Genomic DNA, 27,602 nt, shown 5'->3' with positions numbered 1-27,602 from the left:
TTGATGATTGTGAAGAAAATCTAAAAATTAAAAAAATAACTAAGCTGATTTTAAAATAAAATTAAGAAAAAATAACATTTGCTTACAGCTTAGACTTCAAATTTTAAAATATAGGGTCATGGTTTGAATTAATGAAGATAGTTTTGAAATTAAGAGCTTTCAGTTTAAATTTAGAAATTTAAAAACATCTTTCTTGAACCAGGTTTCATGCAGTTGCTTTATAATCCATCTCACAGACCTTTCTTTGCATATGAGTCTCTTTTTATATTTACTTCATTTCATCATTCTTTTCTTTTGGTTAATAGAGCCAAGGCTTTAGTAGTGACATTTGTGATTTTGAGCATAATTTTCAAAGTGTGGATTATAGGGCTAATAAATTCAAAAATAACATGTACAGAGAAAGTAATTAAAAGCATACTATGAGTATTTAATTATGTTTTATTCCATAAAAGATAAAAGTGAGCAGATGTTTGTATGATTGAAAATTGGTCCATCCTCAAGCTATGATATTAATAAATTTGATAATCATGTAAGAACCTAGAAAGTGAAATTTACGATTTTTTTGTTTTTCTTTAATCTTTATGCAAGATCAGTCGTCAAAACGATATACTCAAGAATCATTACTTTCACATTTTCATTCATAAAAATTTACACTTATCTATGTTGTAAGCAGAGTTAATAACAGTATTAAACATTTTCTGCAGCTCGAATTTAGACTGGAATAGTATTAAACATTAATATGCCCATACATAGCATGTGTCGCAATATTAGACTCTCTCTAAATGTTAATTGGTCGGTGTTTATGAAAGAGGCTACCCATTGACTACAGTTCATTTGCGACTAAAACAGCTAGAATAAGATAACATATTGCATTGACAAACAATCACGTGTGGATAGAGAAAAAAGAGAGATTAACATATAGACATACTTTAGTCTTGGACCCTTAGAGCATCTCCAATGGTGTTACCACCATTGGAGTCCTTATGATTATTAAACTAATTTTTTTTTTTTTTAAAATAGTTAAGGACTCTAATCAAAATAGTATGTTCAATGGTGTTTTTCAATTTGGAATCCTTAGCAATTTTTTAAAATTTAAAAACATGTGAAATTTAAAATTTTATTTATTACATGTTTAAATATTAAGATACAATAATTATTAATCTTCATCACCAAATTTAGTCCAAATATTAAGATACAATAACTACTAACCGCTAGCAACACCACCAGTGGCTCCATCACGGAATGTCGCATGGTAGATTGATCTCCTTGCTAACTCGGAAGCTTCTTCAACTGACATATCGAACTTGTACCTAATGATAGAAACAAGATTAGATTCTATGGTGAACCAGACAATAGAGATGAACATGTTTAATGATTTACCCGCTGTCTAGTACACCGTAAGCGTATGGTGAACCAGAACCGACTGAGAACCTGTCTCCCTTGAGCCTTCTTCCTTCGTTGTCGACATAGTATAGTCCAGGACCCTGTTCCAAGGAGGAGTTAGAAACTCATTTGGGTGATAATAAAAGAAGAGTGCTGAAGTATGAAGTTGGTTTCACTGACAGTTTCGTCCCATCCAGCGATCATTGTGCTGACGGAAAGTCCCATTCTACGGTATGAGTAGAGCATGTTTGCGAGCATGTTTTGAAGCTCCTCCAGCCATTCTACAAAGCATATAAGGATTGATCTCAATAATCTTCTTCACAGATTGTGAGGCTAAATACAGAAAACCAATAAGAAACATCAGCAGCAACAATACAAACGCTTCCTTTCCTATACTGCCTCACTATCATTGGCCAACAGAATGTAAATTATAAGATTTACTTAACAATCCAGCTCAAAACTAAACCAACAAGAAGCTAACTTAATCTCCATACTATTTGTTTCTCCCAGAGTCAACTATACTAAAGATGCTAGACACCTTCAAGTTCTTTTTAATAAAACAAATATGATGAAAGAGAACATACAGATATATCCTCCCATGCTAGCACGAGAATCAGCAGCAACCATGACACTTTCTTTGAATATAAAAGCAAGTGTGGTTGTTCCTTTCGCAGGCTTCACCATCTGTACTGCTTATTTCTGAAAGCCATCAAACTAAAACCCAAACCAAAACAAATCATCAACATTGCTTCTCCTAGAAACCCAAAACAATTTCATCAAATCACCAAAAGGAAAAACTCACATCTGTAGTCCGGGGAAGATCAAACGAAGGCACAGTGGAAAACCCATCAAGCATATCGTTGCTTGAGCCGAATCCAATCGTAGGCATGGAGGTCTCGAATCCACTAGTATCAAGCTTCATTGTTAAAACCCTGCAGAAATACAAGTACCCATCGATTATAGGAGACGCTATGTAAGGTTTAAAGCTAATCTAGCGTGAGATAAATCAAACCCAGAAGTCAAGTAAAGAGCTTTCCTCTCAAAGAAACTCAAATCAGATCTAGCTTGAGATATAAACCATTAGCTTTCGTCGTTTAAAAGACAAATCAACGATTCTATAGCTCGATTAAGGATCGTAAACGTACCTTATCGTAAACGAAGCGAGAAGAAGAAGATGAAGAAGCGACGAATGACGACGAGAAGACGTTTACCGTTTTTTCTCCCCACCCAATGCCAAGCTGCCACGTTTATAAGGATTTGATCCTTAAAATCCTTATTTACGGACCAATCCTTAGTTAACTAAGTCTTTAAATTATTATTATATTGCTAATAACCTAGGATTAAGAGCTAAGGATTCCTCTTCATCTCCCGTTGTGGATGGTCTTACACTTTGACATACTTCTTGCTGGTAGTGTACTTTAGACTTGCTTTTTGATTTTGTTTAGACAAAATTACCCTTGGTTGGAAAGAAATAGATAAAACCAAAAAGAGACCAGTTTTGTTTCTTTTAAAACACAAGTCACGTTCTCAGTTATTTATTAATAAATGTCTCCCTTCTGTTTTCTCTCCTTCAGTTACATTTTTTTTTTATTAAACTCACTTTTAAACATTTCATCTGGGATTCATGTGGTCAGAAAATAGAGGATGCTAACCACATCCGCACGGGTGACCCAACGTGTACCTCTCCAATATTCAACTAGTATGATATTGTGTGTTTTGCCAACCAAACTCTTTATCAATTATCTGTATATGTGTATGACAACTACCATAATACTTACGACATGCTCACCAACCCGAACCCTTCTTCTCTCCACTAAGGTAACAACCTAATAACATGTAAAAACATAACATCTATACCACACCACACCACCAATGACCCTAACTATCATACTACAAGTGTGACCCCTGACCACGATGCTTCTACCCCTAACCAACAAACCCCAACACAACTCGCTGGTTCCACTCATCTAGTGACCACATCATCGATGTTACTGACCACATGTTTCCTACCCCTAACCACACAAATCAATGTTGACAGTACCAAAGAGATTAAATCGCTTCCTCTAAAACATGTATGCTGCAAAGATGGGTACCTGCAATCTGTCTAGGAATCCTTATCGATAATTAAACAAGCAGAAATGTGGAGTGGATTTAGGGTTTACAATCGAAAGAGAGATAGAAAGATTGCATAAAGCTGAAACCTTTGATTTTTGGACTGCGGCGGGAAGAAGAGAATTGACGAAATCTAGGGTTTTTAAGAGGATAAAGATGAAAGAGAGTATGAAATTGGGTTACGGTGAGATAAAAATAAAAAGAAATCTAAATTAAAAAAGGTAACTAAGCTAATTGTAGTTTTGGGATAGTTTGGTCATTCTCCCCTAGTAAAGTACTGTAAATGAAAAGAGTATGTCTAAGTGATATGGAAGAAGAAAAAAGTATGTCCACATGTAAAATTTTCGAGAAAAAATCATCAATTTTTATATTAAATTGTCACATCCTTCTTTACATATCGAGATATATAGCTACGTGTGACTGTATAGTATTTGTGATGAGTAAACTTTTACTCTAAATGTATATATTTACTCTTAGTTGAGCAAAAAAAAAATACCAATCAAATAGAATATAAAATTTTATTATTTACTCCACTTACTATAGTAAAACTTAAAATTTCACCAGTTTCAATTTGGACCAGTTCAAAATTTGACACAAATCAATAAAATAATAAAATAAAATAATAATTTATATATATACATTATATGTAAGAGCATATTATTATATTGTTTATTTTATCTTCACAGAAAGTATCTTTATATTCTCTTAACACTTAATATATTTTTGATAAGATTTAGTAATATTATATCTAAAACCACATTTAAGTTTTATGCAATATATATTATATACACCAAATAAAATAATAAAATTAATATAAATATCAAATTTTAGAAAAAAACAATTAATGTCTATACATTAAAATCAAATATTTTTCTTATCTTAAAATAAATATATCTTAAAATATAAAATCTAAATAATTTTTTTTTGTAAATTAATATCTTTGTAAATTAATAAAATTTCAAAGTCCCAACATTATTAATTTACAGAGGTTTTACTATGTATACAAACAGAAAAATGCACATTAATTTTTACTCTAGATTTTACTCTAAATTTTATTCTCTTTCCTCTTTCCACCTTCTTAATTTCCCTCTCATTTCCACTAATATATTTACTCTCTTTTGCTCTCAACTTTACCAATCACATACTAGTCTTAATTTTTTTTTTTGAGTCTACTATGTGCATTTCACAAATTCAGCCATAAAATTAAATGGGAACTAGCCACTTTTCATCTTCGGCATATAATTTAGAACCCAATAAGACGCAGGCACGTGCGCAATGATAGACGTATCATGTGACTCCTTTTTTCTCTCCCACTGGAATTTATATTGAGAATATGATTATTGAATAACAAAAATGATATATCCGGAATATGGGTTTAGTTTGTAGTAAAGAGATGAAAAATGACTATAAAGTTGATAGTTTTGTTATCAAATTAGAATGAGTTGGAATTTAATTATTTTAATCAACCATTTTGTTATACGTTTTATCTTACAAATATATAAAAACAAAAATTGAGTTAATTTTTAGTATAGTTGAAAATTTCATTAACGTTGAAAGCAAAATAAAAAAATTGCATCATTATGTTATGCTATTATTGTAACTTATCCTTTGTACATTTACGATATTATTAACCAAAATATGCATGTCTATATTTTTCATGATACTATCATTTCAGTAAATGGTCCACATATTATTTATTAAAATATAATATACAAGTATTTTTTCTAATATTTTGTCATTCTGTTTATTTTATATTTTAATTATTATTATTTTTCTCTATTGTAATTTTTATTATGAACCAAAATTATATATGTTCATAAAATATATAGTATTAACGTTATTAGATAACTCACATATTACTTTATCAAAATGCCATACCCAAAAAAAGTTGCTATACCAAAAGATTTAGTTACGGTTGTGTGTAGACTAAGAAGAAAACAACATTTGCACGATCTGGAAGCACATGAAAGTTCTGTTTCATCTGAAAGATTATATTTAGAACCAAAATGTTAGCTTCACATATCCATCAACATATAGGATATTAACTTCTAGCAAGCAATACCGTAATTAATTAGAGGACCTAACTAACTCTCTCATAGAGATAAGATAGATAGAGCTAATGTTGAGTACAAGAAAGCTAAAGCTTCTTGTTTCATATTAGTGAGTTGGTTGCCGTTAAATATTTACTGTGGATTTCTGTCTCCCTCTAGTTCGTTGGTAACATAGATTTTTCAAACATCATTATATGATAATATTTTTTTCTTAAAACATCATTTTATGGTAAGACATCATTTTATGCATAGAGTTTAACTTAAAACAGAAACGTAAGAAAACTATCCTTCTTTTTTATTTTTATTTACCTTCCAAACACTAACTCTTTATAAGTACTTTCTGTGGTTAAAAATTCAACATTTATTCTACTCTCTTCTGCCTCTTCATCTGCTTTTAACATAAGCACAAAGCCACAAATATTATAAAATTCCAAACTCATTCCTGGAAGGAGGAGAGACACAATCTTTCTTCTCAAACTGGACGGCATAATCATTTTTGATTATCAACTCATCACTCTTTCCCATTATCACTCATCCAATTTCTGATAATTTATTGGGAAAAATGGGTTGTTTCCAGTCCAAAACTGTTAATATCTCTTCGCCTGATGACCCTTCAGTTCCAAACAAACCAGAACCAGGTTTCGACTCTAGTTCCTGTCTATAACTCTTTTTATTCTTTTGTATATCTGGTTTGGTTGCTTCTTAGTGGATGTGTAGACTTAAGTTTGTCTTTTTTTTTTTTCTTTTGCCTTGTTCTGTCTTAATTCTGTTGCGGGTCTTTTTTTAATGATTGTGGGTTTAGTGTAATTTATGTTTAAATCAGGAAAGAGATTGAAAGTTCATACCTTTCTGGGACTAAACTCAAATAGATTAACCCCTCAAGCCTTTTTGACACTGTTCTTGTGTTACAGTAACTGAGGACCAAGTAGTGGATCAGGAGAGTCAAGTTCCATGTTTCAAAGAGTTTGAGTTTAGTGAGTTGGAGAAAGTAACAAATGGGTTTAGTCCCAGTTGCATTGTCTCTGAAGGTGGAGAGAAAGCTCCCAATGTTGTTTACAGAGGAAAGCTCGAAGGCAATCGTCTCGTCGCCATCAAGCGATTCTCTAAACAGTCATGGCCTGATGCTCACCAGTTTGTGGTAACAAACCAAAAAAATTCAGATTCTTTCATTTGATCATCAAACAGTAGTTAGTGTCTATCTTGACCAAGAGAATATGCTAATCTCTGTTTGGTAGCTATTGAACCGAAGGAAAAGTATGTAACTTTAAGTTGCTAAAGCTACTTTTAACCCCATGATTCTGACTATATTTTATCGACCACAGTTTTATTAGATTCTCTTTTAGCCTTTATGGTTGCAGATACCTTTGTAAAGGTGTGGTCTTTAAATCAAAAGAACATGCTTTGGAACTTTACTGTCTGTTATCTTGTCTGAAATTGGAATAGTTTGATCTTGCGTTGACCAATGTTTGACTTGTGGAATTCAGGCTGAGGCTACTGGTGTTGGAAAGCTTAGATTCAACAGATTGGTTAATCTGATCGGTTGTTGCGCTGAAGGAAATGAGAGACTGTTGGTAGCTGAGTACATGCCTAATGATACTCTCTCAAAGCATCTTTTTCACTGTAAGTCTTTCCTCTTGTCTACTTCTCTTTTGATCTTCTCTTAGTACTCTCTTCTTGTGTGTAGGGGAGAAACAGCCACTTCCTTGGGAAATGCGTCTTAGAGTTGCAGACTTTATAGCACAAGCACTTGATCACTGCAATGTCGAAAACCGAAAGATCTACCATGATTTGAATGCATACAGGATCCTCTTTGATGAGGAAGGTGATCCTCGTCTATCTACTTTTGGTCTTATGAAGAACAGTAGCAACGGGAAAAGCTATAGTACCAACTTAGCTTATACTCCACCTGAGTTCTTGCGTACAGGTTAAGCTTTCCCTAGCTACTTCAGGAACATGAAAGGAGAAAACGTTTTTGTTATCTTTACCATTTTTTTTTTGCAGGTAGAGTCATTCCAGAAAGTGTGGTTTACAGTTATGGAACTATTCTAATAGATCTTTTGAGTGGCAAACACATTCCACCAAACCATGTAATGGCTCTGACAATCATCTTGTTTTCATTTGGTCTCATCTTGATACATGAGACTAAGTGATGAATGTTTTCAATGTTTCAGGCTCTTGATATGATAAGAGGGAAGAACGCATTGCTACTCATGGATTCATCACTTGAAGGACAATTTGAGAATGAAGACGCAACAAAACTTGTTGATCTTGCTTCAAAGTGTCTTCAGAACGAGGCAAAAGAACGACCTGATACTAAGTTTCTTCTCTCTTCAGTAGCACCATTACAAAAGCAGAAAGAGGTTAAATAATCATATACTTAAATATGTTCTTTTGCGTACCACCAAAGTTATTATTAAACTTTTTTTTGTTTTGTGTGTGTTTAGGTTGCATCTCATGTCTTGATGGGTCTGCCTAAGAACACTGTGATACTACCAACTCTGCTTTCTCCTCTTGGAAAGGCTTGTTCGAGGATGGACCTTGAGGCTGTGCATGAGATTTTGCTTAAAACTGGTTACAGAGACGATGAAGGAAAAGAGAATGAGGTAACAAATCTTTAACCGAGTTCTCTTGTATTGGCTTTTCCAAGTTCTTCTGACTTTGTGTCTCCACAGCTTTCATTTCAAGAATGGACACAACCAGTGCAGGAGATGCTTAACATAAAGAAGTTGGGAGACGCTGCTTTCAGAGACAAGGACTTCAAGAACGCTATTGAATGTTATTCAGAGGTAAACAAAACAAAGTCTAATGATTGATTTAGTAGTTAAACATTTTATCTAACAGTTACATGTTTGTTTCTAGTTGGTGGTTATGATGACGACAGTTCCATCTGCGACTGTGTTTGCGAGACGGTCATTCTCCTACTTGATGACGGAACAAGTAGAGCTTGCGCTGAGAGACGCAATGCAGGCTCAAGTTTGCATACCGGAGTGGCCTACTGCGTTTTACATGCAGGCTTTAGCGCTTTCCAAGCTTGGAATGGAGACTGATGCTAATGATATGCTTAATGATGGTGCTGCTTTTGATGCTAAGCGTCAACAACAACAGAGCAGTTGGCGATGTTGAAGGAATGAACAGAGAAAGAGAGAATAGAAGGGAGTCCCGAATATTAGTATGGGTCCTTTTCAGAAAAGAGAGTTGCCCTTGAGAGTGTTGAGAGAGAAACTTGTGAGGGATTGAATGTTATGGTGAATTAGGGTTTTATTTATGTTATATATATGAATGAATAAATAAAGATCTGATGTTTGTGTGAAAAGTTAGTGTTGATTGTTTTGCAGTAATGATACAGAAAAAGATGGAAATTGGTTATGGAGATTGAAGCTTTGACAGATAGAAGCTAATGTTGAAGATGGAAACGTTATATAGTTTACCACTACTTTTTGTTTGGGCCACACCATTTTATGTCTAATTTGGTATATCAAGCCCAAAGATTGACGAGGAAACAAATAAATATTTTGTAATTACTTTGTTTAATAATATAAATGGTCATCAAATCACGTCCACTCGAAAAAGAGAGTGAGAGAAAAGAGAGAGAGAGTCGCGTGTAAGTGTTAGCTTCGGCGTCCGGCTGCGCGTCTGAGCGCGTGCCAGCGCCGGTGGCATCCCTCCTTCTCATTTCGGTTTTTTATTAGTGCAGTTTGCTCCGATCTGTGGTTCTCCCCGACATGCAAATGGATCTGGGTTATGGTTTTGCTCCGGGAAGAGCTCGGCTCTTGGCAAATTTTCTCCCTCTGGATTCATGGCGAGGATGAAGAATTAATCAGATTTTCAGTTCAGGTTTTGTTTGCTCCGGGATGCGGAGGCTCCCATAGCTCTAGCATCGCCGATAAAGGTTCCGGGCGGTGGAGGTTTTTTCAGCTCTGCGGCGCCGGCTAAGCTTCCGGAACGTAGAGGCTCCTACAGCCACCGTTGCCGGCTTTGACTCCGGGGGGTGAAGGTGTCCTGTGCCTAGCGCTGCTGGCTTCTGGTCCCTTAGCTCCATTCTAGGGTTTGATTTCGTTTTTCTAGATTGTTTTTGGGTTGGTTTTTAGTTATGTGATCTTGGTTCGGTTGCGGTGGATGAGATCTCGTCGGAGGACGATTGAAGCTCTCCGGTGGTAAGGGTTGATGTTTGCGCGAAGCCCTCTTCTTGGTGTTGGTGTTGAACGATGGCGGATGAGATCTCGAAGTCTCGATTGATTCTCTCTGATTTAGACGCATACGAGATGTTGGCGATCATGGTGAAGACGATGAGGAGTAGAAGAACTCCGGTGTGGCTTGGTGAATCGGTGGGTGGTTCTCCGGGGGTGGTCGAGGCGGAGGTGATGCTGCGGTTCGAAACGAAGGAATTTGGCCGACATCACCTTCTATTGGACCTAGGGCTCACTTGTTGGGTTTATGCTTTTTGCGTTTTGTTAGTTGGTCCGTGTAATCTGGACTTTGTAAGACTATGGGCCTTGCCCTTTTATCAAATAAATTTTTGGCGGAAAAAAAAAAAATCACGTCCACTCTTGTGAGAAAACAAATATATATGTCACATTCAAATATAAGACAATGTGCTAAATGATGACCAACAACTAGTCGCACATTTGAACACGCCCAAATTCGCACATATATGTACACATGCATGCATTACGGTCCAACAAAAAAAAAAGTGTACGCATACATGTATGATTGAGAGAAGGACAAAATCATGGATTGACTGAGACCTTACTTGGTTGGTTCTCAAACTGTCGGGGTTCTTCTTTGTTGCATGTTCAGTTAGTTTTAAACATCGCAGCCTAATAATCTCCCTACTTCTAAAATTAACTTTGAGTTGGATCTACAAGTGTAACCTAATTATTTTGCCTGACGGTAAATTTCATCAAGATTGTGGATCTTTTGGGGTAAAAAGTACACATTGTCGGGATCGTAGACTATTTAGCATAGCAAAAACAAGAAGCACGATGAGGACCATTATGGTGGGTTGGTGTTTTTGAAGTTTTGAACACATCTATGAAATTTATTTTCCACGTCAGGAAGAATTGTAATAATTATTTTTATATATACATAACTAATACATCTTAAAAATCTTATAGTATATACTAATCAGTGTTTCAAGATATTATGCAAACTTTTCATTGGTTGATGAAAATAAATTAAATAATATCTGATAGTTTTGTTCGTCGTCGGTGGTATCGGTTTAATCTATTAGATAATATCGGCCTTGCTCTTTAGCGGGTGATTTATTCGGTTTGGTGAGTAACATATTGTATCACTATATTTAGCATAGTCTGAGTATCGCTCCATCGTGTATGACAGTATGAGTGAGTTGCTTTGGTTGAAAGGATTGCTCTCGATGTGTCGTTTTCCTCTTCAATTCCTTTATGCTAGCTAGACGTGTACGTGTTTTATAAATGTAAGGTCAAAACCAATGAAAATCAAAAACTATTCTATACATTTTGTTTTCTTCCAATAGGTAAAGTGCAAAAACCATTCTATGTAAGGTCAAAACCAATGAAAATAAAAACTGTTCTATACTGATATGAATTTAAACCCGAATATTTTAAAAGTATATTAGTAACCACATATATTCAAACGTATATAGTACTTCTATATAAGACCATTCACCCTCATATGGCTAGTGTATTCAACATAGAATGTATATCGTATGTCGTAGGTTCTCCTTCCTTATGACGTAGTTACACGGTTTTTTATTCCACGGAGATCTTTTCTTTTTGTCAACGGCGATAATTATTTGCCTATATTAGAAATCCAAAACTATATTGTGACAATCCGTCCCGTGGGAACTATCTGTCCCGTGGATCCCAGACTCACAGCGCTGCAGCGTACCGATCTTAACCTCTCTATTAGAATAGTTGTTAAAGAGTGAGGTCCTGAGTTTGAGATTCACCAATAATCTAATTATGGAGTTAAAAAAATTCATAATGGAGGAGTTGGGGTCGATGCGCTGCAGCGCTGTGAACCGGATTCCGAATGAACGAGATGAGTTGTCACATATATATGTTTAGATTTTTGGAATCGTGGAAAAGAAAATACACTAGTTAGAAAAAACGAAAAACACGAGGACCATTATGGTGAGTTGGTGTCGTCGGTGTCGGTTCATGCCTTTGTGCTATGTGAGTAGCTGATTATGACACATAAATTATGGGGGAATAAAACCCAATTGTATGTTTTATTGTTTATTATTTTTCCTATATGATAATGTTTTTTAATAGGTCAGGTTCAAAAACATATTTATGTTTGCGCCGACAATATAGTGCATGTATTTGATCATATCTACGATATCCACACGAGGCAAAACTGTTCTAATTAATTGAGTGTATATTATCTGTTTATATAGGATGCATCTTTTCTTAAAAGTAAAACTTATGACATATTGTTCCCCGACGTCCTAAGTAACATCATTGAAACCAACGGGATTAGACTAGTGGCGTCTGTGAAATAACTATAATACGGCAAACTTGTAGTTTGATTGATTCATGTTAGTCATCCGAACTATTTTAAATGGTAAGAATATGTGTTGCTATGGATCTCATGGGATTAGTTGATTGATCTAGGTCGCCGAATCCCCACGATTATTAAAAAAACATCATTAAAATTGATGCACATGATAGCGAAGGGAACTAGATTCAATGTTATATAGGATGCATCTTCAAAATCATACTAACGATAAAAGCAGACGTCTTGTTACTTCGTTGGTCTCGGTGATACTCGTTGAGTATCAGTAATATTCCTTAGCGAGCTGGTTTAGTCAGATTGGTGTCTCTCTACTTTTTGGTTGGCAAAGAAGCAACACAGATTGTTTGAAGTTTGCCTGAAAAACTAGATGAATTTTAGGGAAAACATGAAAAAATTGAAACCTTGAATCACATATTCTTTGTTTAGAGATTTTTTTATACTCTCTCCGTTTCATAAAGAATGTCACTTTGACATTTTTCACACAGATGAGAAAATGATTTAAATGCATTTAAGTTTTTTTAGTTACACATATTCAACCAATAGTATTTGAGATAATTAAAATTATTTATAAAATTAATACATTTGTAATTAATTTTAAGCTGAAATTTATATTGGAATTCTAAAATAACACTTTTTTGTAATAAGAAAAAAAATGCTAAAGTGACACTTAATATAAAATAGACGAAATATTAAATTTGTGAGCTCTGATAAGTGCAAATTTTTGAACCTCTGCATATAAATTTAAAAAATCTGATATTATTGAAGTAGATTCCTGATTCTCTTGCTTATTTTTAATGAGAGCCAGTCTGGTAACAAGCTCCTTAGGCACTGACTTCCATGGTAAGTTATAATTATTGTGGGGGACAGTGTAGAGAAATATGTTGGTTCAGTTGGTTTGAAAGCAGGTAAATGTTAGTTGATACCCGCAAGCCATCATTGTTTTTCATTCTTTTTATTTATAGTCAAATACTGTCCTAACGAAATGGAAATATAAATTATATAAGACGAGTTTATTCTATTTTTTCTCTAAAATAGAGTAACTCTATATTAGAGTTTGAGTTTGTTCAAATGGTACTCTATTTTATAGTAGAAAATATAGTGATAAACAAAAAAATAAATTATTCTATACTTGGAGTAAACCTATTTTTCAAAATATAGTATCATTGGAGCATTTTTACTCTAAACTCTATTTTAGAGTGAAAAATAAAATGGAGTTGGAGATGCCCTAACCATAGAATCAAATCACTTTTTCCATAATAGAGAAATAAAAAGGTAATAATGAATATTAAATTTAAAAAATCAAGCAACCATTCGTTGTTTTTATTCCTTTTGTTTTTAATCAAATAGTGTACTAGAGAAAAGGAAATAGTAATTAAAGAATCGTAGAATCAAATCAATTTTTCCATATTTTATAATATTGTCAAAGAATGATGTAGTAATCAATATAAGTTAATAAAAATCAAGCAAAAATAAACAAATTAGAGCCATATTCAAAAACAAAAACGAATATTAAGGTCCTTTTTCTTGTTCAACACATTCATTAATCTGAGAGAAAAATTCAGCCCATAAACGGGTTCAGTGCAACTAACGAGGATCTGAGAAGGGGTTTTACTAAAGGTATTTGTGTTCCAATTTTCCGTTCTTGGCATAGACGGAACTGAAAACTCAACAAAAATAGAGAGAGACTCTCAATGTCTTTGACTCTTTAGCCACACCGTAAATCTCCTTGTCGACAAGTTTGCTGTTGATGACTCTTACAAGAATTTGATTGTCGGAATAGATATTGGGGTTGGTTAAATCTCCTTGTCAAGTGTCAACAATTTTGCTGTCAGGGCCAGTTTTATTTCTTTGTTTTCAGTTTTAGCAATTATCAATGGATATATTTATGTCTATTAATTCTTGTTCCATGTTTTCAAAAAATCCCGTGTCTCGACCAGCTTCTTTATTTCTTTTGGTAAAACATATTTACAAACATAAACATTTTCAGCAAGAGAAAAGAACTCCATAAACATCCTTCAATACCAAAACGAACACCATCCTTCAGGTAAGCTTTTAGGTTGGCACAAAAACCCATCAAACTATTATTATTTGTAGATTTGAATTTCTTCAAGTCAAACAAAAATCCCAAAAATTTCTCATAATAAGTTGTATCAAACCTTGTCTCAAGAGAAACCATATCGAATATGTAGAATAGGGGTGGGCACTTTACCCGATATCCGAAGTGGCACCCGAACCCGATCCGAAAAAACCGAACCGAAATCCGAACCGAAGTAGCAAAATACCCGAACGGATATTGAATAAGGAGAGATTGGATACCCGAACCCGAACGGATAATACCCGAACCCGAATGGATATCCGAAGATAACCGAACATATGTATAATTAACCTTATGTTTCTAGTTTATATCTCTCATTTTATATAAAATATTTATATTGATACTACACATAATTTAAGTTCATATGATATATATACAATTCCGGAAAAAATGATTTGCTACTCACTTAAAATGCATGTCAAGTTTTTTATTTCAAAAATTAACAAAAAGTTATATCCAAAATTAAAAAAAAATAACTAAATTAGTGTCTTTTTAGTTTTAAAATGTTATGTCCAAATCTATTAACCATTCAATCTATTAAAAATAAAAAATTAGTTAACTAAAAGTTATATTTTTAAATACAATAAACTTGAGAAATGAAAATTTTAATATTTTTTTTCAAAATCTAAATATCCGAACCCGATCCGAAATAACCGAATCCGAACTAAAAATACCCGAACCCGACCCGAAGTACAGAAATACCCGAACGGGTTCTAGACCTCTATACCGAAATACCCGAAATCCGAAATACCCGACCCGAACCCGAACGGATACCCGAACGCCCACCCCTAATGTAGAATTTGAGATCATATTTGGTATAACGTCTTAATGCGATTCTCCTAATGAATTTGTGATAATGGTTTGACTGTATTATCATTCATGATATCTCTGAAAACTTCGTATTATTTGCTGAAAAATCAAACAAGCAATGAATAAAATTTGGAAAAAGCAATAACTAAATGGATTTCGTCAAAGTTTCGTTATCCATGTCTTATAAGTTGAAAGCGATTTTGTCTTACTCATGCTGCCATAGAAGAAATAGTTTTGGCTACAATAAATCAGAACCGATTTTTATGACCTAAAAGTTATGTGATATTTGGACTCAGGCTAAAACTATTCTAATTGACTTTCTATTGAGTAGGTTGAAAAACTCGAACGTTAGTAAATTTATAGAAAGACCATTTTCATATTAGGAAAACAAAAAAATAGATAACTGTGATGACTTAGTATATACATGTATACATATATGCATATATAATATTTGGAATGAACAAAATTTATGTTAAGGAATCGCAACGCAGTAAAAGAAAAAAAGATTTGTTGATTAATAAAACATAGGAGTATAACCAGATATCTAACTTGGATCAATAATTGAAAATAGTTTAAATGAATTATTAATAAATGAATCACGTTTTAAAAGAGAAAGATGCTAATATATGGGTTATCGTTGATGATAAAATTTTATAAAATAATGAGACAAAATTAATCATTCTCCATTAACTTAAAATTGTTACTGCTTCCATATAATATGGACATAAGAACAAATATATTTTTTAGTAAAACTGAAACCTTGTATTGTGTAGTTGTAAACTTCATGGATAAGCTTTCATTAACGATAGGTTGTATAATAGGGAATGGGTTTACAGCTGAACTGTGGTGTGTCAAGTGTGAACTAGTGTTTATAGCTGAACTGTGGTGTACAAACTAGTGTTATAGCTTTTTAGACCAGGTGGGTCCAACTTCTATTGAAAATTTGGGAACTCTTAAGACAAGCAATGTCTTTATGTGCTTTCGGTGTGTGTCTTGTTAGTTTTCTTCTGATTTTACACTACAATATACAATCCGTATTTTACTTAATTTGCCCAATGGTTCAAAACATTGTGCTATATATATTCATTGCTCCACAACCATTCAACACTCTACCAACTTTCCCTTCCTTAATCCTTCTTCTAAGCTAATTGCTTGCTAATCCCTTTTAATTTCTTATATAGCTAGTTTCCTAATTAAAGTCAGATCACCCTTTTCTTTACTCAGCGTCTTTGACCCCTAGCAATTACCTCTTCTTCATATTCAAACTCCAGTGTACACTCTTCGCTATTTTTTTCCAATTTTAACCTTACTTTTGTGTTTATTGTTTCTCTCTAGTTAGATATTAAGAAGGGAAATTTCGTTGATTTCGGTTTGATCTTTTTGTAATTATGAGGTTTCTTTCCGACAATGATCTTATTACAAAAAGAATGCAATCAACATGAGTTTGCAACCCTTTCTTAAGAACAATCAAGTGTCAAAAAGTTTATATTTCTGGATATTTCAAATATTAGTAGTTTTTGATCGCTACAACTATCTTGTATTGCAAGCAACAAGTGTGAATTATGCAAATGGGAAGTTCATCTTTACCTCCAGGATTTAGATTCCATCCAACAGATCAGGAGCTCATAGGCTATTATTTAAGTAGAAAGATAGAAGGTCTTGAGATCGAGCTTGAAGTCATTCCTGTTATCGATTTATACAAATTCGATCCTTGGGAGTTACCAGGTAATTTAAAAACAAAATCATGATTAAATAAGATATTATTCGTAAATCATGTTTAATTATTATGAATTTGTGATTCCTAACCTTTTCTGAAATTTGTCTTTGTGTTTTTTAGATAAGTCTTTCCTTCCAAACAGAGATATGGAATGGTTCTTTTTCTGTCCTAGGGACAAAAAGTATCCAAACGGTTTCCGAACCAATAGGGCTACAAAAGCCGGATACTGGAAACCGACCGGTAAAGACCGGAAAATCACCTGTAGATCGTCGGGTGTTATAACCGGATACCGGAAAACACTAGTTTTCTACGAAGGTCGTGCCCCATTGGGCGAGAGAACTAACTGGTTCATGCATGAATATCGTCTAAATCATGACGATCTTTCTCAAAAATCACCAAAATTCAAGGTAGGAAAATTATTATTTGTTATATCCAATTATATAACGTATACATCTCTTCGATTATTGGAAAAGAAACCCTAAGAACCAAATATGTTTAAATTTCAGGGAGCTTTCGCATTATGTCGTGTAGTTAAGAAGAACCAACTTAAGACTAAAACCTTGAAAAATAAAAATGAACAAGCAGTTGGCTCCGGTTGCTCTAGCCTTGCGACTTCTCCCTGTCGAGATGGAACGATGCAGTTTCAATCATTCAGCCCGTCTTCTTCTACTACAAACAAATCTTCTAGCATGTGGATATCTCCTGATTTCATCCTTGATTCCTCCAAGGTACATGCTAATATCTACACCAAAATAGCTTTGTATATAAAAATAGTGGTCTGATGATATGGTTTTGTGATATTTAAATATAGGATTATCCTCAAATTCAGGAGATTGCTTCTGAGTACTTTCCCAACTTTCATTTTCCAGTCAATGCAGCCAACCATCACGTGGGACTTCGCGAGAGTTCTTCTTATTTGAACGCTGATCAGGACATTGACCAATCAATGCAAACTGGTTACTGGCCAAATTATGAATACGACCAAACGGGTTCATTCGGTTACTCAAACCTTTTCTAGATAGAAGGAAATGTGTTGGTCTCTCTTCTGAACTAAAACGCCTTTTAACGTTGGAGTCCTGGAAGAAGAGTTGTCATAAAAAAACAAAGCAGCAACTAGACAAGACAACATAGAGTTGACTTCTAAATCGTGTTCCTTTACAAAACCAGAAAAAAGAGTTGTCATATAGTTGGAGTCTCTTGCACTTTATTCTTAGAATATAATTATATTGGTTGCTTTTGATTTTGTTTTTTTTGTTTTTATATTACTAATGAGTATATTGTATGCTCTGTAGGATGACTATTTAAACTTCCTAATTTGTAAAACTTAGTAGGGGTTATTGGTTGTTGTATTTTAATGGATTTGAAAATCCGAACTAAATCTAGTGTTATTGGTTCTATGATTTTAAAATATATATTAAAATTATGTGTTATTGGTTTAATGATTCATAAATTCTATATCAAATCAAGTGTTATTCAATCGTACGGATTAACAAATATATTTGATTTTATAATGGATTTGAATGAATTTGTTTGGACTTTTTTGTTAAAAATACAAAGACTCAAATCCGAGAGAAAACCTCCAGATTTGCATATTTTACTTAGATTTATAAATACTATATAGATTTCTAAATCAATAAAAATATATAAACCAATAACACCTACTTAAAAAGATGATATTGTAGTCTTATTTTTATGTTCCGAAATATATGCAAAGAGAATGACATATTCCAATCATTAATTAACTGAACCATTTTTATAAACTTTAAACCAACTTTGGAAGTGGTAAAATGCACTTGATAGTTTTCAATGTACATACAATTTTTTCCTCTAAAATAGTAATCTTTAAATATAGAGCAAAAATAGATAATATGATATTTCTACCTTTATAAATAGAAAAAATTACAATCTCTATTTTAAAGAAGAAAAAAATTAGAAGTGGACTAGAACAGTTTTGTACATAAATAATATTATATAAGCAAATATAGAGATGAGTTAGAAATGATTTATGAAAACAATACTGTAAAAAAAATTGATACATGATTTTTGAAAATCCATAAAGGGAATTTGGAAAAAGTAAAAGAAGAATATAAGAAGATTCAAAACTGTATATGTAGAAAGGGGCAAATGTGAGTAGCAATTTGTTTAAAGATGTACGAAAAGCCTAAAGGTTTACATTATTCGCTTGTTGAAGAGCTTTAATTATACTTTTCTTCTCACGAGCTTTTTTTAACATTTTATTCTTTAAAACTTACAAGAGTATTATTTTACAATTTTTGCATTTTGATTCATGAATCGATCACCTTTTAGAGATTAATTTTATTTTACGTCACATCAAATTTTCCTACTATGATTAATGATTCCCTAGTTTTGAAAGATTCATTGGTTCATAGGGCATCATTAAAGATTTGAAGGTAAGAGACTCCATCAATTTCTTATAAATAAATATATTAATATTTAATTATATAATTTATTTTCAATCAATTGACCAATAAACAAGAAATGTATGACATAGTCTCTTAGGCCATATGGTTTTTCAGTGTTTTTTTCAAACAAAACATAATAAAAGGTAAGAAGCATTGGCAGAATTGTCTCTTACATCAAGGTTCAAATTCTTTTGAGAAACTATTAGTACACTTTCTAACTGGTTACAAGTGGATGAAAAAAACTTAGTACACATTTTATTATAAAAATGTTAAACATTTTGTATTATTAAAACATTAGAGGATGTTAGTGGGAGTTGAATTAGTAATTATTATCAAAAATTTCAAATTTTATTTTTATTGGTTTATAGATTCGAGCATTCTTACTAAAATATCATGTTATTGGTTTGATAATTAATTAATTACAAACAAAGACAAGTAATATTAAAAATATGGTTTTAATGATTCTATGATTTTTCAAAAATTAATGTTATTAGGTGGTCTTATGCGTCATACAATAAAAATTAAAACATTGTAATTTGAGTATATATATATTTATATATATACTAAATAAAATATATTGGTCGATTAAAATGATTTATTATATTTGTTAATAAAATAATTATCAGTTATTTAACCAGTGTATTGTATAACATTTACATTCAAATAAATTCAATAACTTGAAACTCGGTTAATCGTATATTATGCTAATTAATCTAACTATAACTTTAAATATTTAAAAATTAAGTATATATGAAATTATTTTCAATTCTATTATTCTAATAATAATATGTAATTGATATGCGTTTATCATAGCCAAATTTTGTCATTATCTATCTTAAGAATCTCGATTATAGTATATAACCAATTATATTATTATTTTATTCTGAGAGAATTTTCAAATCAAAATCTTTGTTATTAAATTTGTACAAGTCACAATAAGATTAATTTTTTTTTATAAAAAATAATAAGAGGTCATTATGCCATATTTTTACTAAGATATGTTATTATTTTTCTTTGAAAATTAATATGTAACGACATATAATTAAAATTATTAAAATCAGTTCGAAAATAATGCGTAAGAGACTGATACTTGATATTTTAAACAATTAAACTTATAAAACAAAATTTTCAAAATATTACATAAAGCCACTTGATTTTATAACCTTTTTAAGATGATAAATTTTTAAAACTCTTTACATATTTAAGTAGTTAACATATCCCTCAAACTCTTAAAATCAACACTGACATAAATTCAACTCCAGTCGACTTCTCACTTTAAATTCAACTGTATCCTAAATAATAATGATGCTTTTAAGATGAATAATGAGAAATAATGGGAAATACATGATTAAATCAGAATATCAATTAGAACGAGTCTATCCGGATAAAGTAAAACCACAAGAAAGTTTTGATCCCATAATGGATATCCTAAAAACGTTTTGCTGGAAGGTATGATGTCTCCGAAGATAAAACATTTCTTATGGCAAATAGTATCATGGTGCATAGAAGTAAAAAAAAAATTGAAAGCGGGAGGAATACAAGGAGACATATGTTGGGCTAGACGCGGAGCTGATAAGGAATCAAGAAATCATGTGTTTTTTAATGCCCTCCAACGCGTCAAGTTTGGGCGTTATCGAAAATACTATCAAACCCAGCTATTTTTCCTACTAGTGCTCTCTTTACAAATATGTATCATCTTTTTTTGGAGAGTCTTCCCGAAAATGGAAGATCATCACTTTGCGGTGATATTATGATACATTTGAAAATGAAGAAATAACAAAGTTTTTAGTAATTTGGACATTGATTCCAGAGACACGCTCAATCTAGCGGAAACATAATCAACACTTTGGGTTGAGGCACATGTGCTGAACATGCAGAAGGCATCACAACAAGTGGAGGTTAGGCACCTTCCAATAATCACATGACGCTGGTGTTTTATCGACGGTTCGTGGAAAGATAAGGAGACTTATTCAGAGCAAGGTTGGTATAGCACTCTCGAGGGTTTTGATAGATTGATAGGGGAAAAACATTCGGGCAAGTCTCTCACCTCTACATTTGGAGATGGAAGCGCTGATATGGGCAATGGAGTGTATGAAGAACTTACGTCAGTTTCAGGTCACGTTTGCTACAGATTGTTTTCAATTGGTGAAGATGGTTTTAGAACCAGAAGAATGACTGGGGTTTGAAAGTTATCTGGAAGACATAAAACTTTAAAAATAAGTTTCCTCAGCTCTGAAATCATTCATGTACCTCAGACGGATAATTTACAAGCGGATAATCTAGCACACAGCGCCATAAAACAATCGTTTTTCGTCGTTCACATGGATGATCAGTTTGGTTTGCAAAGTTAGTATGAGTTTTGATGATAAAAATAAATGATGCTTTTAATGTTTTATAAAAGTTTATCCAGTGAGAAATTCATTATCTTCTATCTCTTCTCAGCACAGCAAGTACGAATCGGAAGCCTCGTATGCATGAGGTTCGGATCTAGAGAAATTCAATGTGGCTGGCCACATGCATAAATCGTTATTACAATAAACATGTACAGAGTTGTCAACATGGGTCCATAGCTCAGTGGTAGAGCAATTGACTGCAGATCAATAGGTCACCGGTTCGAACCCGGTTGGGCCCTTTATGTTGATTTTTGTAATCCCAGTTTCCCACATTAATACTATGGACCCAAATTATTTGAAATTAGCAAGTTTAGTACCCAAGCTTGCATGATTTTGAGTCCCCAACTAAAATCTCCAATTTGAACCTTAACTCAAGCGAAGACAAACTTTTTTGCCAGCTCTCAGTTGTTTAAGGGCAAAGATCTGTAGATGCCGCATGACTAGTCTTATGAAGAGCAACCAAGACAATTCTGAATGAAATATAAAAGTTTAAACCTTAAGAGATTGATGATATCATGTATAAACCACAAAGAACTCGTAGTAATACAAATTACAAAGTCTAATAGATCCAAAACTAATTGTAAAACAAACCCCAAAATCATTTATGTCTCTAATTATAAAACCAGTCTCGTTTTGCTGAGGATTTGAAATGCTGATGAAACAAAAGCTTTCCCTAAGTTCTCTCCTGTGTTCTTTCAAATCATATTCATACTATAAATAATCTTCCTTGATGTTCAATGCATTGCTTGAGTTTACCATCAGAAGACACAACCAGTCTTCTTACTTTAGCAGGTTTTGTTTTGCGTTTCGCCTCAAGCCTTGGCATTGTCTTAGAGCTATGATCATCTTCTGCGTTTGTCGGGTTGTCTCCCTCTTCCAAAAACTCATCCGCGACATCTCCATCTTCATCAACCCTTGACCGTTTTGTATACCACCTTAGTCCCTTATTCAAAACAAGAGAAAACTATAACACAGTGTGTAGGAAAAAGAACAAAATACACAAGAAGAAGATAATACGATCTCTTAACTAAGTAAACTCCACAACACGTCTTCACAATCTAACACTGGAAATCAGATTAATGGAGAAAACCACACCAAAACCAGGATTCGTTTGAAACTGATTATTGCAATTAAGTCATAGAAAAGATTACAGTTTGGCTTCCACTACAGAGCAAGTGATAATTGGAGTACTTGGTTTCTACATAGTGTCTGCATGTCTACTACTCTACCATTCTAAGCAATCTAAGCTAGAGCAACAGAGGTAATGCTGCCGCTGAAGAAGAGACAAAACCAATTTTTGTAAACCAAACTAAGAAATTAAGCCAAGGACTATATGTAGAACCATTATCTACGATTAGTAACGGTTAAAGAAGGAATCTTTTCTAGTAACTTCACATGATCTATGATTAGTAACGGTTAAAGAAGGAATCTTTTTTTTTTGCTAGTTTAAGTGTATTCAAACGAACCTACTCGATCAGAAAGCTAAATGTTTTGGGAGTTTTGTACTTAAGCTAACTAGAGAACTCGTAAGTCAAGTTCCAGACTTCAGTAAAGCAATCAACAAGTAATCAAACTAAGTCAAGGATCGGAAAAATTCAAAAAAAAAAAAAAAAAACCTGAATACCACCGTCTCCGGCGGAGCAAGGCTGAAGAACAGGACCAAGTTGAGACCTTTCGACGGCGACTTGAACCGGAACTCCAAATCCTTTCCTGGGTTGTCCGGTTTCACGAAATCTCGGCTGGTTATTCTCCCGCCGCTTATCTCCGTCGCCGGAATCGATGACTGTATCGTCTTCCTCATTCTTTACAGCTTCCTGCCCAAATCCAAACACGCCCGCGAGCTTCTTTAAGAACCCCATTAACAACCTCCCAACCGGAAACAGTTTCTACTTCTTTGATTAGGTCGGAATCAGACAAATCTTCTGTCTGGATCTTCTTCTTCTGCTACCTCTGCGCCTTTTTTTCTACTTTGACTGCGCGGTAAAACACGTTTTACTTATGGATCGCTATTAGGCCTGTATAAATGAAAATTCCAGGCCCATTAAGAAATTCCACCGCCAACTTTTCCGTCGTCTTTATTAACCACTTGAATTGTTTCACTTGTGATTCCAAATAGTTTTATGTTGTTCGATTAATATGTGAGGTGATTCAAGTATGATTTGTTAGTTTAAGGAAACTCAATATTAGCCCTTGGGGAAGTGTTCTAAAAATTGAGTCTCGTAGTTAACTAGAGTAGCTAGTATAGCTTGGAGTGAGATATGGTTGTTGCATGGTAATTGCATCTACGCCATTGCTTAACTCAAATTGGTGAAAATTGTGATGTAGATGCTATTCCAAGTATTTTTGTTCTAATATATAGTTGTTGCATGATAATTGCATCTACGCTGTTGCTTAATTCAATTGGTGAAAATTGTGAAAATTAGGGACAAAATCTCACATCAAAATTTTAAAGAAAATTTTAAGTAAGAGATAAATAAAATGCATCAATTCAGTTATTACCAGTTAGTTTTAGAAAGGAAGATCGTATAATTTAAAGTTGAGTTTGTACCAAGATAGTGAGTTTGAACTGATGAGTAATTTTGAGAAATGCCATTTGTAAACGTCATTCATCTTGTTCTGCTACCAAGCACGGGTCTAATCTTATGACCAACTATATGAATACCTACTAACTACTACGCAATCTACCAAATTTCGGCTGAGAAAGGTTGTTGACTCTAGTGTAATTTCGTTAGCTGTCGCAACATCTTTTCTATTTTCAGCTACCAATGTTCACAGTATAATCTAGTTTACGTGTCCGGTTTCTTAAGGTAACACGCATGGCTTAAACTTTAAACAACTGCTTTTTTTGGTGCTTGTTGGTCTGGTAAAGTCGATCACTTTAGCCGCTAGCTAGACCAACAAAAGTTTTGTGCTTTCTCATTGAGTATCCCAAAACCAATTACATGTCACTTTTTGTCCTTTTTAATTAATATACCGGTTTCATTTTGTGAAATCGATACAAAAGCTTAGCCGGTGAATTCAAATAATCTCGTGATAGGTATGGTATGGGTAGGAAAAGAGTGGATATAACCAAAGCTGGTTCATATGAAATCAGATGTTGAAAGTTACACTTTTGTTCTTCTACAGAAAATAAAGTTGGATCTTTGTGTTCCTCAGCAGAAAATATCCATTGGGTGTCAACATTACATTAGTATTACACTCCGGTGGGTCTATCTATATTTTTATGTTGCATAGCATTCAAAAAATAATCGATGTAAGCATAGCATTAAAAATTAGTAATCTACACAGAATCATTTTCTTAAAATGACGAGGCAAGCGAAGGACAAGATTGTTAAAATAAACTGATGTCATTTTCACACCAGTGATTGTTTTTAAGATCTGATGAAGTGTATACTTATATACTTGAGAAAAATCTGACACATCAAAGTACAAACCCATGTTTATTTGGATTTCCAAAATACAGTCAAACCAAAATCTATATAGTTTACATGATTTATTAGATTCTCTTATTAATTCATGTGCATTTGTTTCTATTTCAAAAGAAATTATATAATGTTATTTGTAATTTTCTTCTCATTCATCGCTTGGTTAAGAGTTTTGAGTCTAAAATGAGAGAAAGTCACCAACCCTCCTAACATTCAACTTCAATGCCTCATTCCGATTTAGTTTTCTCTTCCACTACCAAACTCGGTTCATTTAATGCAACATTGCAAATTATGTGAAAAAACCAAAACAAATTAAAAAAAAAACATTAAAAAAAAAAGAAAAGGAAGACACCAAATCCAAAGAGTACATTACAACTACAAAGTGTAAATGGACTGGACTGAACATCATCATTAAAGACAAACTCTTTACTTCCTCCTTAAATCTTCTCCTTCACATTCACTAACCAAATCCTAACTAAACTATATGTTCAGATTTATTCCTTAAAATTAAAAAACTAGAATTAGCAAATAAAACAAAAAAAAATCCCCTGAAAAGTGAAACTTCGATTTATTTCATTAAAAAACTTCCACCCTAAACCGAAGATTTGTTTCTTTAATTTGGTTTATTAATAACTAAACCAACAAAATAAAATACTACTCAAATACACATCATCATCTCTCTAGTGAGTGAAGAAGAGGGAGAGAGAGAGAGAGAGAGAGAGTTGTTAGCTAGCTCACACGCTTTCGCATAAAACTCAAAAACCTGCACTTCCTCGTCTATTTTCTCGGCATTCGCGAAACAAGAAAAAACTGGGTCTCCGATAAAAACTCTCTTCTCCCATAGAGAGAGAGAAAGTTTCTTCCTTTACGATGGATTCTAGAGAACTCCACCACCACCAGCAACACCAACAACAACTTCAGCAGCAGCAGCAGCTACAACCACCGCCTGGGATGCTAATGGGCTCCTTCAATCGCAACCCCAACGCCTCGTTAATGGGTCCCACCTCCACATCTCAGGCGATGATGCACCACCACCACCGCAGCAGCAGCTTACCTTTCGGCTCTCTCTCGCCGCATCACCTTCAGATGGATCAGAAGACGCTTGAATCTCTCGGATTCGAAGGATCGCCTTCGACCCATCAGCAGTCGATGCGATTCGGGATCGAGCAGCAGCAGCAGGTGAAGAAGAAGCGAGGGAGGCCTAGGAAGTATACTCCTGACGCCAACAACATTGCTCTCGCTTTGGCTCCTACCTCTCCTCTTCCTTCTGCTTCTAATTCCTACGGCGGTGGAAATGACGGTGCCGGAGATAGCGGTGGTTGTGGTGGTGCGAACTCTACCGATCCGCCTGCTAAACGGAACAGAGGTCGTCCTCCTGGGTCTGGTAAGAAGCAGCTTGATGCTTTAGGTACTGTCTGAAACTCGGATCTGCTGTCTTTTCTCCGCTTTGATCAAATCAACATCACTGTTTTACCTTTTTGTCTGTAGGAGGAACAGGAGGAGTAGGGTTCACACCTCATGTCATTGAGGTCAAAACTGGAGAGGTAATGTGTGTACCAAATCTCTAAAGCTTTGATCTTGAATTTGTCTCTTTGATGTGTTTCCTCTTGGGTTTAACTTAGGATATAGCTATGAAGGTAGTGGCGTTTACGCATCAAGGACCACGTGCGATCTGTATTCTCTCAGCTACAGGAGCTGTATCTAGTGTTATGTTTCGTCAATCTAGCAATCCTAATGGAGTTGTTAAGTATGAGGTATATAAACATTGTTGCATGTCCTTACTTACTTCTTAATCATTGGATTGTCTGTGTGATCTTTGTGTTGTGTATGCAGGGACCATATGAGATCATTTCTATGTCAGGCTCTTTCTTGAATACCGAGAGTAATGGTACTGTGACCAAAACTGGTAGCTTGAGTGTATCTCTGGCTAGACCTGATGGTCAGGTTGTGGGTGGTTGTGTTGCTGGAATGCTAGTAGCTGGATCACAAGTTCAGGTTAGTCTTTACACTCGAGTTAATTCACAGAATCTTCAAGATGCTGACTTTGATTCGGGTTTGTATATAGGTGGTTGTTGGAAGCTTTGTACCAGAAGTGAAGAAACCGAAACAAAGCGCCGGGCGTGTTCAGAATACTCCCGAGCCAGCTTCAGCTCCAGCTAATATGTTGAGCTTTGGTGGTGGTGGTGGACCAGGAAGCCCTCGGTCTCAGGGACAGCAGCAACATTCGAGCGAGTCATCAGAGGAAAACGAAAGTAACTCTCCGTTGCACCGTGGTAGCAACAACAATAACAACAACAATCATCATGGACTATTTGGAAACTCTCCGCCGCAACCACTTCACCAAATGCCTATGCAGCAGATGTACCATCCTCACCTCTGGCCTGGCCACAATCCTCAATAAGCAGAGTTGGTTCATTGCTATGCTTCGTTTACACATCTCTCCATCAGAATTATCCACAAGTTAGATTGAGCTTTCTTACTCTCTCTCCCATCGTCTTCTTCTGCTTCCTACTTTCTCTTTACTTCAGCTTTTGGTTTTAGATAAATAGAGAGAGAGACAGAGATGTTAAGTAGGTTTCAGTTCCATCTTTTTTAGTTTGTTTCTTTTTATTGTGATGATCATCAAGACTCCTCCTGTTTCCTCAACCACTTAAATTTTCAAAAATCTGACTAATTTCTCTACCAAATTGCAAGA

The 27,602-nt window shown here is 34.1% G+C and overlaps 4 protein-coding genes, 1 non-coding gene and 1 pseudogene across 7 annotated transcripts; 4 read left to right on the top strand and 2 right to left on the bottom strand.

Moving 5' to 3' along the window:
• Positions 1 to 20: 20 nt before the first annotated feature.
• LOC106418815 lies at positions 21 to 2,962 on the bottom strand (annotated as a pseudogene).
• Positions 2,963 to 5,896: 2,934 nt separating this feature from the next.
• LOC106427202 (serine/threonine-protein kinase BSK2) lies at positions 5,897 to 8,859 on the top strand. The gene is made up of 9 exons (XM_013867942.3): positions 5,897 to 6,184; positions 6,458 to 6,684; positions 7,031 to 7,166; positions 7,231 to 7,470; positions 7,548 to 7,633; positions 7,718 to 7,906; positions 7,991 to 8,149; positions 8,219 to 8,332; positions 8,406 to 8,859. The coding sequence occupies exons 1-9, from the start codon at positions 6,109 to 6,111 to the stop codon at positions 8,667 to 8,669; spliced, it is 1,491 nt and encodes a 496-aa protein (XP_013723396.2). The 5' UTR covers positions 5,897 to 6,108; the 3' UTR covers positions 8,670 to 8,859.
• A 6,777-nt stretch (positions 8,860 to 15,636) lies between these two features.
• On the top strand, positions 15,637 to 18,044 carry LOC106427243 (NAC domain-containing protein 71). 2 transcript variants are annotated; one of them, XM_022690889.2, is made up of 4 exons: positions 15,637 to 16,674; positions 16,787 to 17,073; positions 17,173 to 17,394; positions 17,536 to 18,044. In XM_022690889.2, the coding sequence occupies exons 1-4, from the start codon at positions 16,512 to 16,514 to the stop codon at positions 17,584 to 17,586; spliced, it is 723 nt and encodes a 240-aa protein (XP_022546610.2). In that variant the 5' UTR covers positions 15,637 to 16,511; the 3' UTR covers positions 17,587 to 18,044. The 2 variants fall into 2 exon arrangements, with proteins under 2 accessions (XP_022546610.2, XP_013723428.2); XM_013867974.3 differs by having other exon boundaries at positions 15,652 to 16,674; positions 17,478 to 18,044.
• Positions 18,045 to 21,649: 3,605 nt separating this feature from the next.
• On the top strand, positions 21,650 to 21,721 carry TRNAC-GCA. Its single transcript has one exon. It is a non-coding gene; the product is annotated as a tRNA-Cys (tRNA).
• A 236-nt stretch (positions 21,722 to 21,957) lies between these two features.
• BNAA01G08820D lies at positions 21,958 to 23,458 on the bottom strand. Its single transcript, XM_013867947.3, has 2 exons — positions 23,099 to 23,458; positions 21,958 to 22,425 (listed from the first exon to the last, which is right to left on the bottom strand). The coding sequence occupies exons 1-2, from the start codon at positions 23,339 to 23,341 to the stop codon at positions 22,189 to 22,191; spliced, it is 480 nt and encodes a 159-aa protein (XP_013723401.1). The 5' UTR covers positions 23,342 to 23,458; the 3' UTR covers positions 21,958 to 22,188.
• Positions 23,459 to 25,582: 2,124 nt separating this feature from the next.
• On the top strand, positions 25,583 to 27,594 carry LOC106427272 (AT-hook motif nuclear-localized protein 13). Of its 2 annotated transcripts, none has more exons than XM_013868007.3 (5): positions 25,583 to 26,291; positions 26,396 to 26,451; positions 26,530 to 26,661; positions 26,741 to 26,902; positions 26,973 to 27,594. In XM_013868007.3, the coding sequence occupies exons 1-5, from the start codon at positions 25,778 to 25,780 to the stop codon at positions 27,306 to 27,308; spliced, it is 1,200 nt and encodes a 399-aa protein (XP_013723461.2). In that variant the 5' UTR covers positions 25,583 to 25,777; the 3' UTR covers positions 27,309 to 27,594. The 2 variants fall into 2 exon arrangements, with proteins under 2 accessions (XP_013723461.2, XP_013723460.2); XM_013868006.3 differs by having other exon boundaries at positions 25,584 to 26,315.
• Positions 27,595 to 27,602: the final 8 nt, after the last annotated feature.

The sequence above is a fragment of the Brassica napus genome, chromosome A1, assembly GCF_020379485.1.
Source record: "Brassica napus cultivar Da-Ae chromosome A1, Da-Ae, whole genome shotgun sequence".
NCBI lineage: Eukaryota > Viridiplantae > Streptophyta > Magnoliopsida > Brassicales > Brassicaceae > Brassica > Brassica napus.
This window is presented reverse-complemented; position numbering and strand designations above follow the sequence as displayed.

What these genes read in the sequence shown, in the direction of transcription:
- LOC106427202 (XM_013867942.3), top strand. Translation starts at nt 6,109, where the DNA reads ATGGGTTGTTTCCAGTCCAAAACTGTTAATATCTCTTCGCCTGATGAC. An exon ending in TCCAAACAAACCAGAACCAG is followed by an intron (nt 6,185 to 6,457) that starts GTTTCGACTCTA and finishes CTTGTGTTACAG; the next exon opens with TAACTGAGGACCAAGTAGTG. An exon ending in ACCTGAGTTCTTGCGTACAG is followed by an intron (nt 7,471 to 7,547) that starts GTTAAGCTTTCC and finishes TTTTTTTTGCAG; the next exon opens with GTAGAGTCATTCCAGAAAGT.
- LOC106427243 (XM_013867974.3), top strand. Translation starts at nt 16,512, where the DNA reads ATGCAAATGGGAAGTTCATCTTTACCTCCAGGATTTAGATTCCATCCA. An exon ending in CGATCCTTGGGAGTTACCAG is followed by an intron (nt 16,675 to 16,786) that starts GTAATTTAAAAA and finishes TGTGTTTTTTAG; the next exon opens with ATAAGTCTTTCCTTCCAAAC. An exon ending in AAAAATCACCAAAATTCAAG is followed by an intron (nt 17,074 to 17,172) that starts GTAGGAAAATTA and finishes TTTAAATTTCAG; the next exon opens with GGAGCTTTCGCATTATGTCG.
- LOC106427272 (XM_013868006.3), top strand. Translation starts at nt 25,778, where the DNA reads ATGGATTCTAGAGAACTCCACCACCACCAGCAACACCAACAACAACTT. An exon ending in GAAGCAGCTTGATGCTTTAG is followed by an intron (nt 26,316 to 26,395) that starts GTACTGTCTGAA and finishes TTTTGTCTGTAG; the next exon opens with GAGGAACAGGAGGAGTAGGG. An exon ending in TTGAGGTCAAAACTGGAGAG is followed by an intron (nt 26,452 to 26,529) that starts GTAATGTGTGTA and finishes GGTTTAACTTAG; the next exon opens with GATATAGCTATGAAGGTAGT.
- BNAA01G08820D (XM_013867947.3), bottom strand. Translation starts at nt 23,341, where the DNA reads ATGGGGTTCTTAAAGAAGCTCGCGGGCGTGTTTGGATTTGGGCAGGAA. An exon ending in CCGGAGACGGTGGTATTCAG is followed by an intron (nt 22,426 to 23,098) that starts GTTTTTTTTTTT and finishes GTTTTGAATAAG; the next exon opens with GGACTAAGGTGGTATACAAA.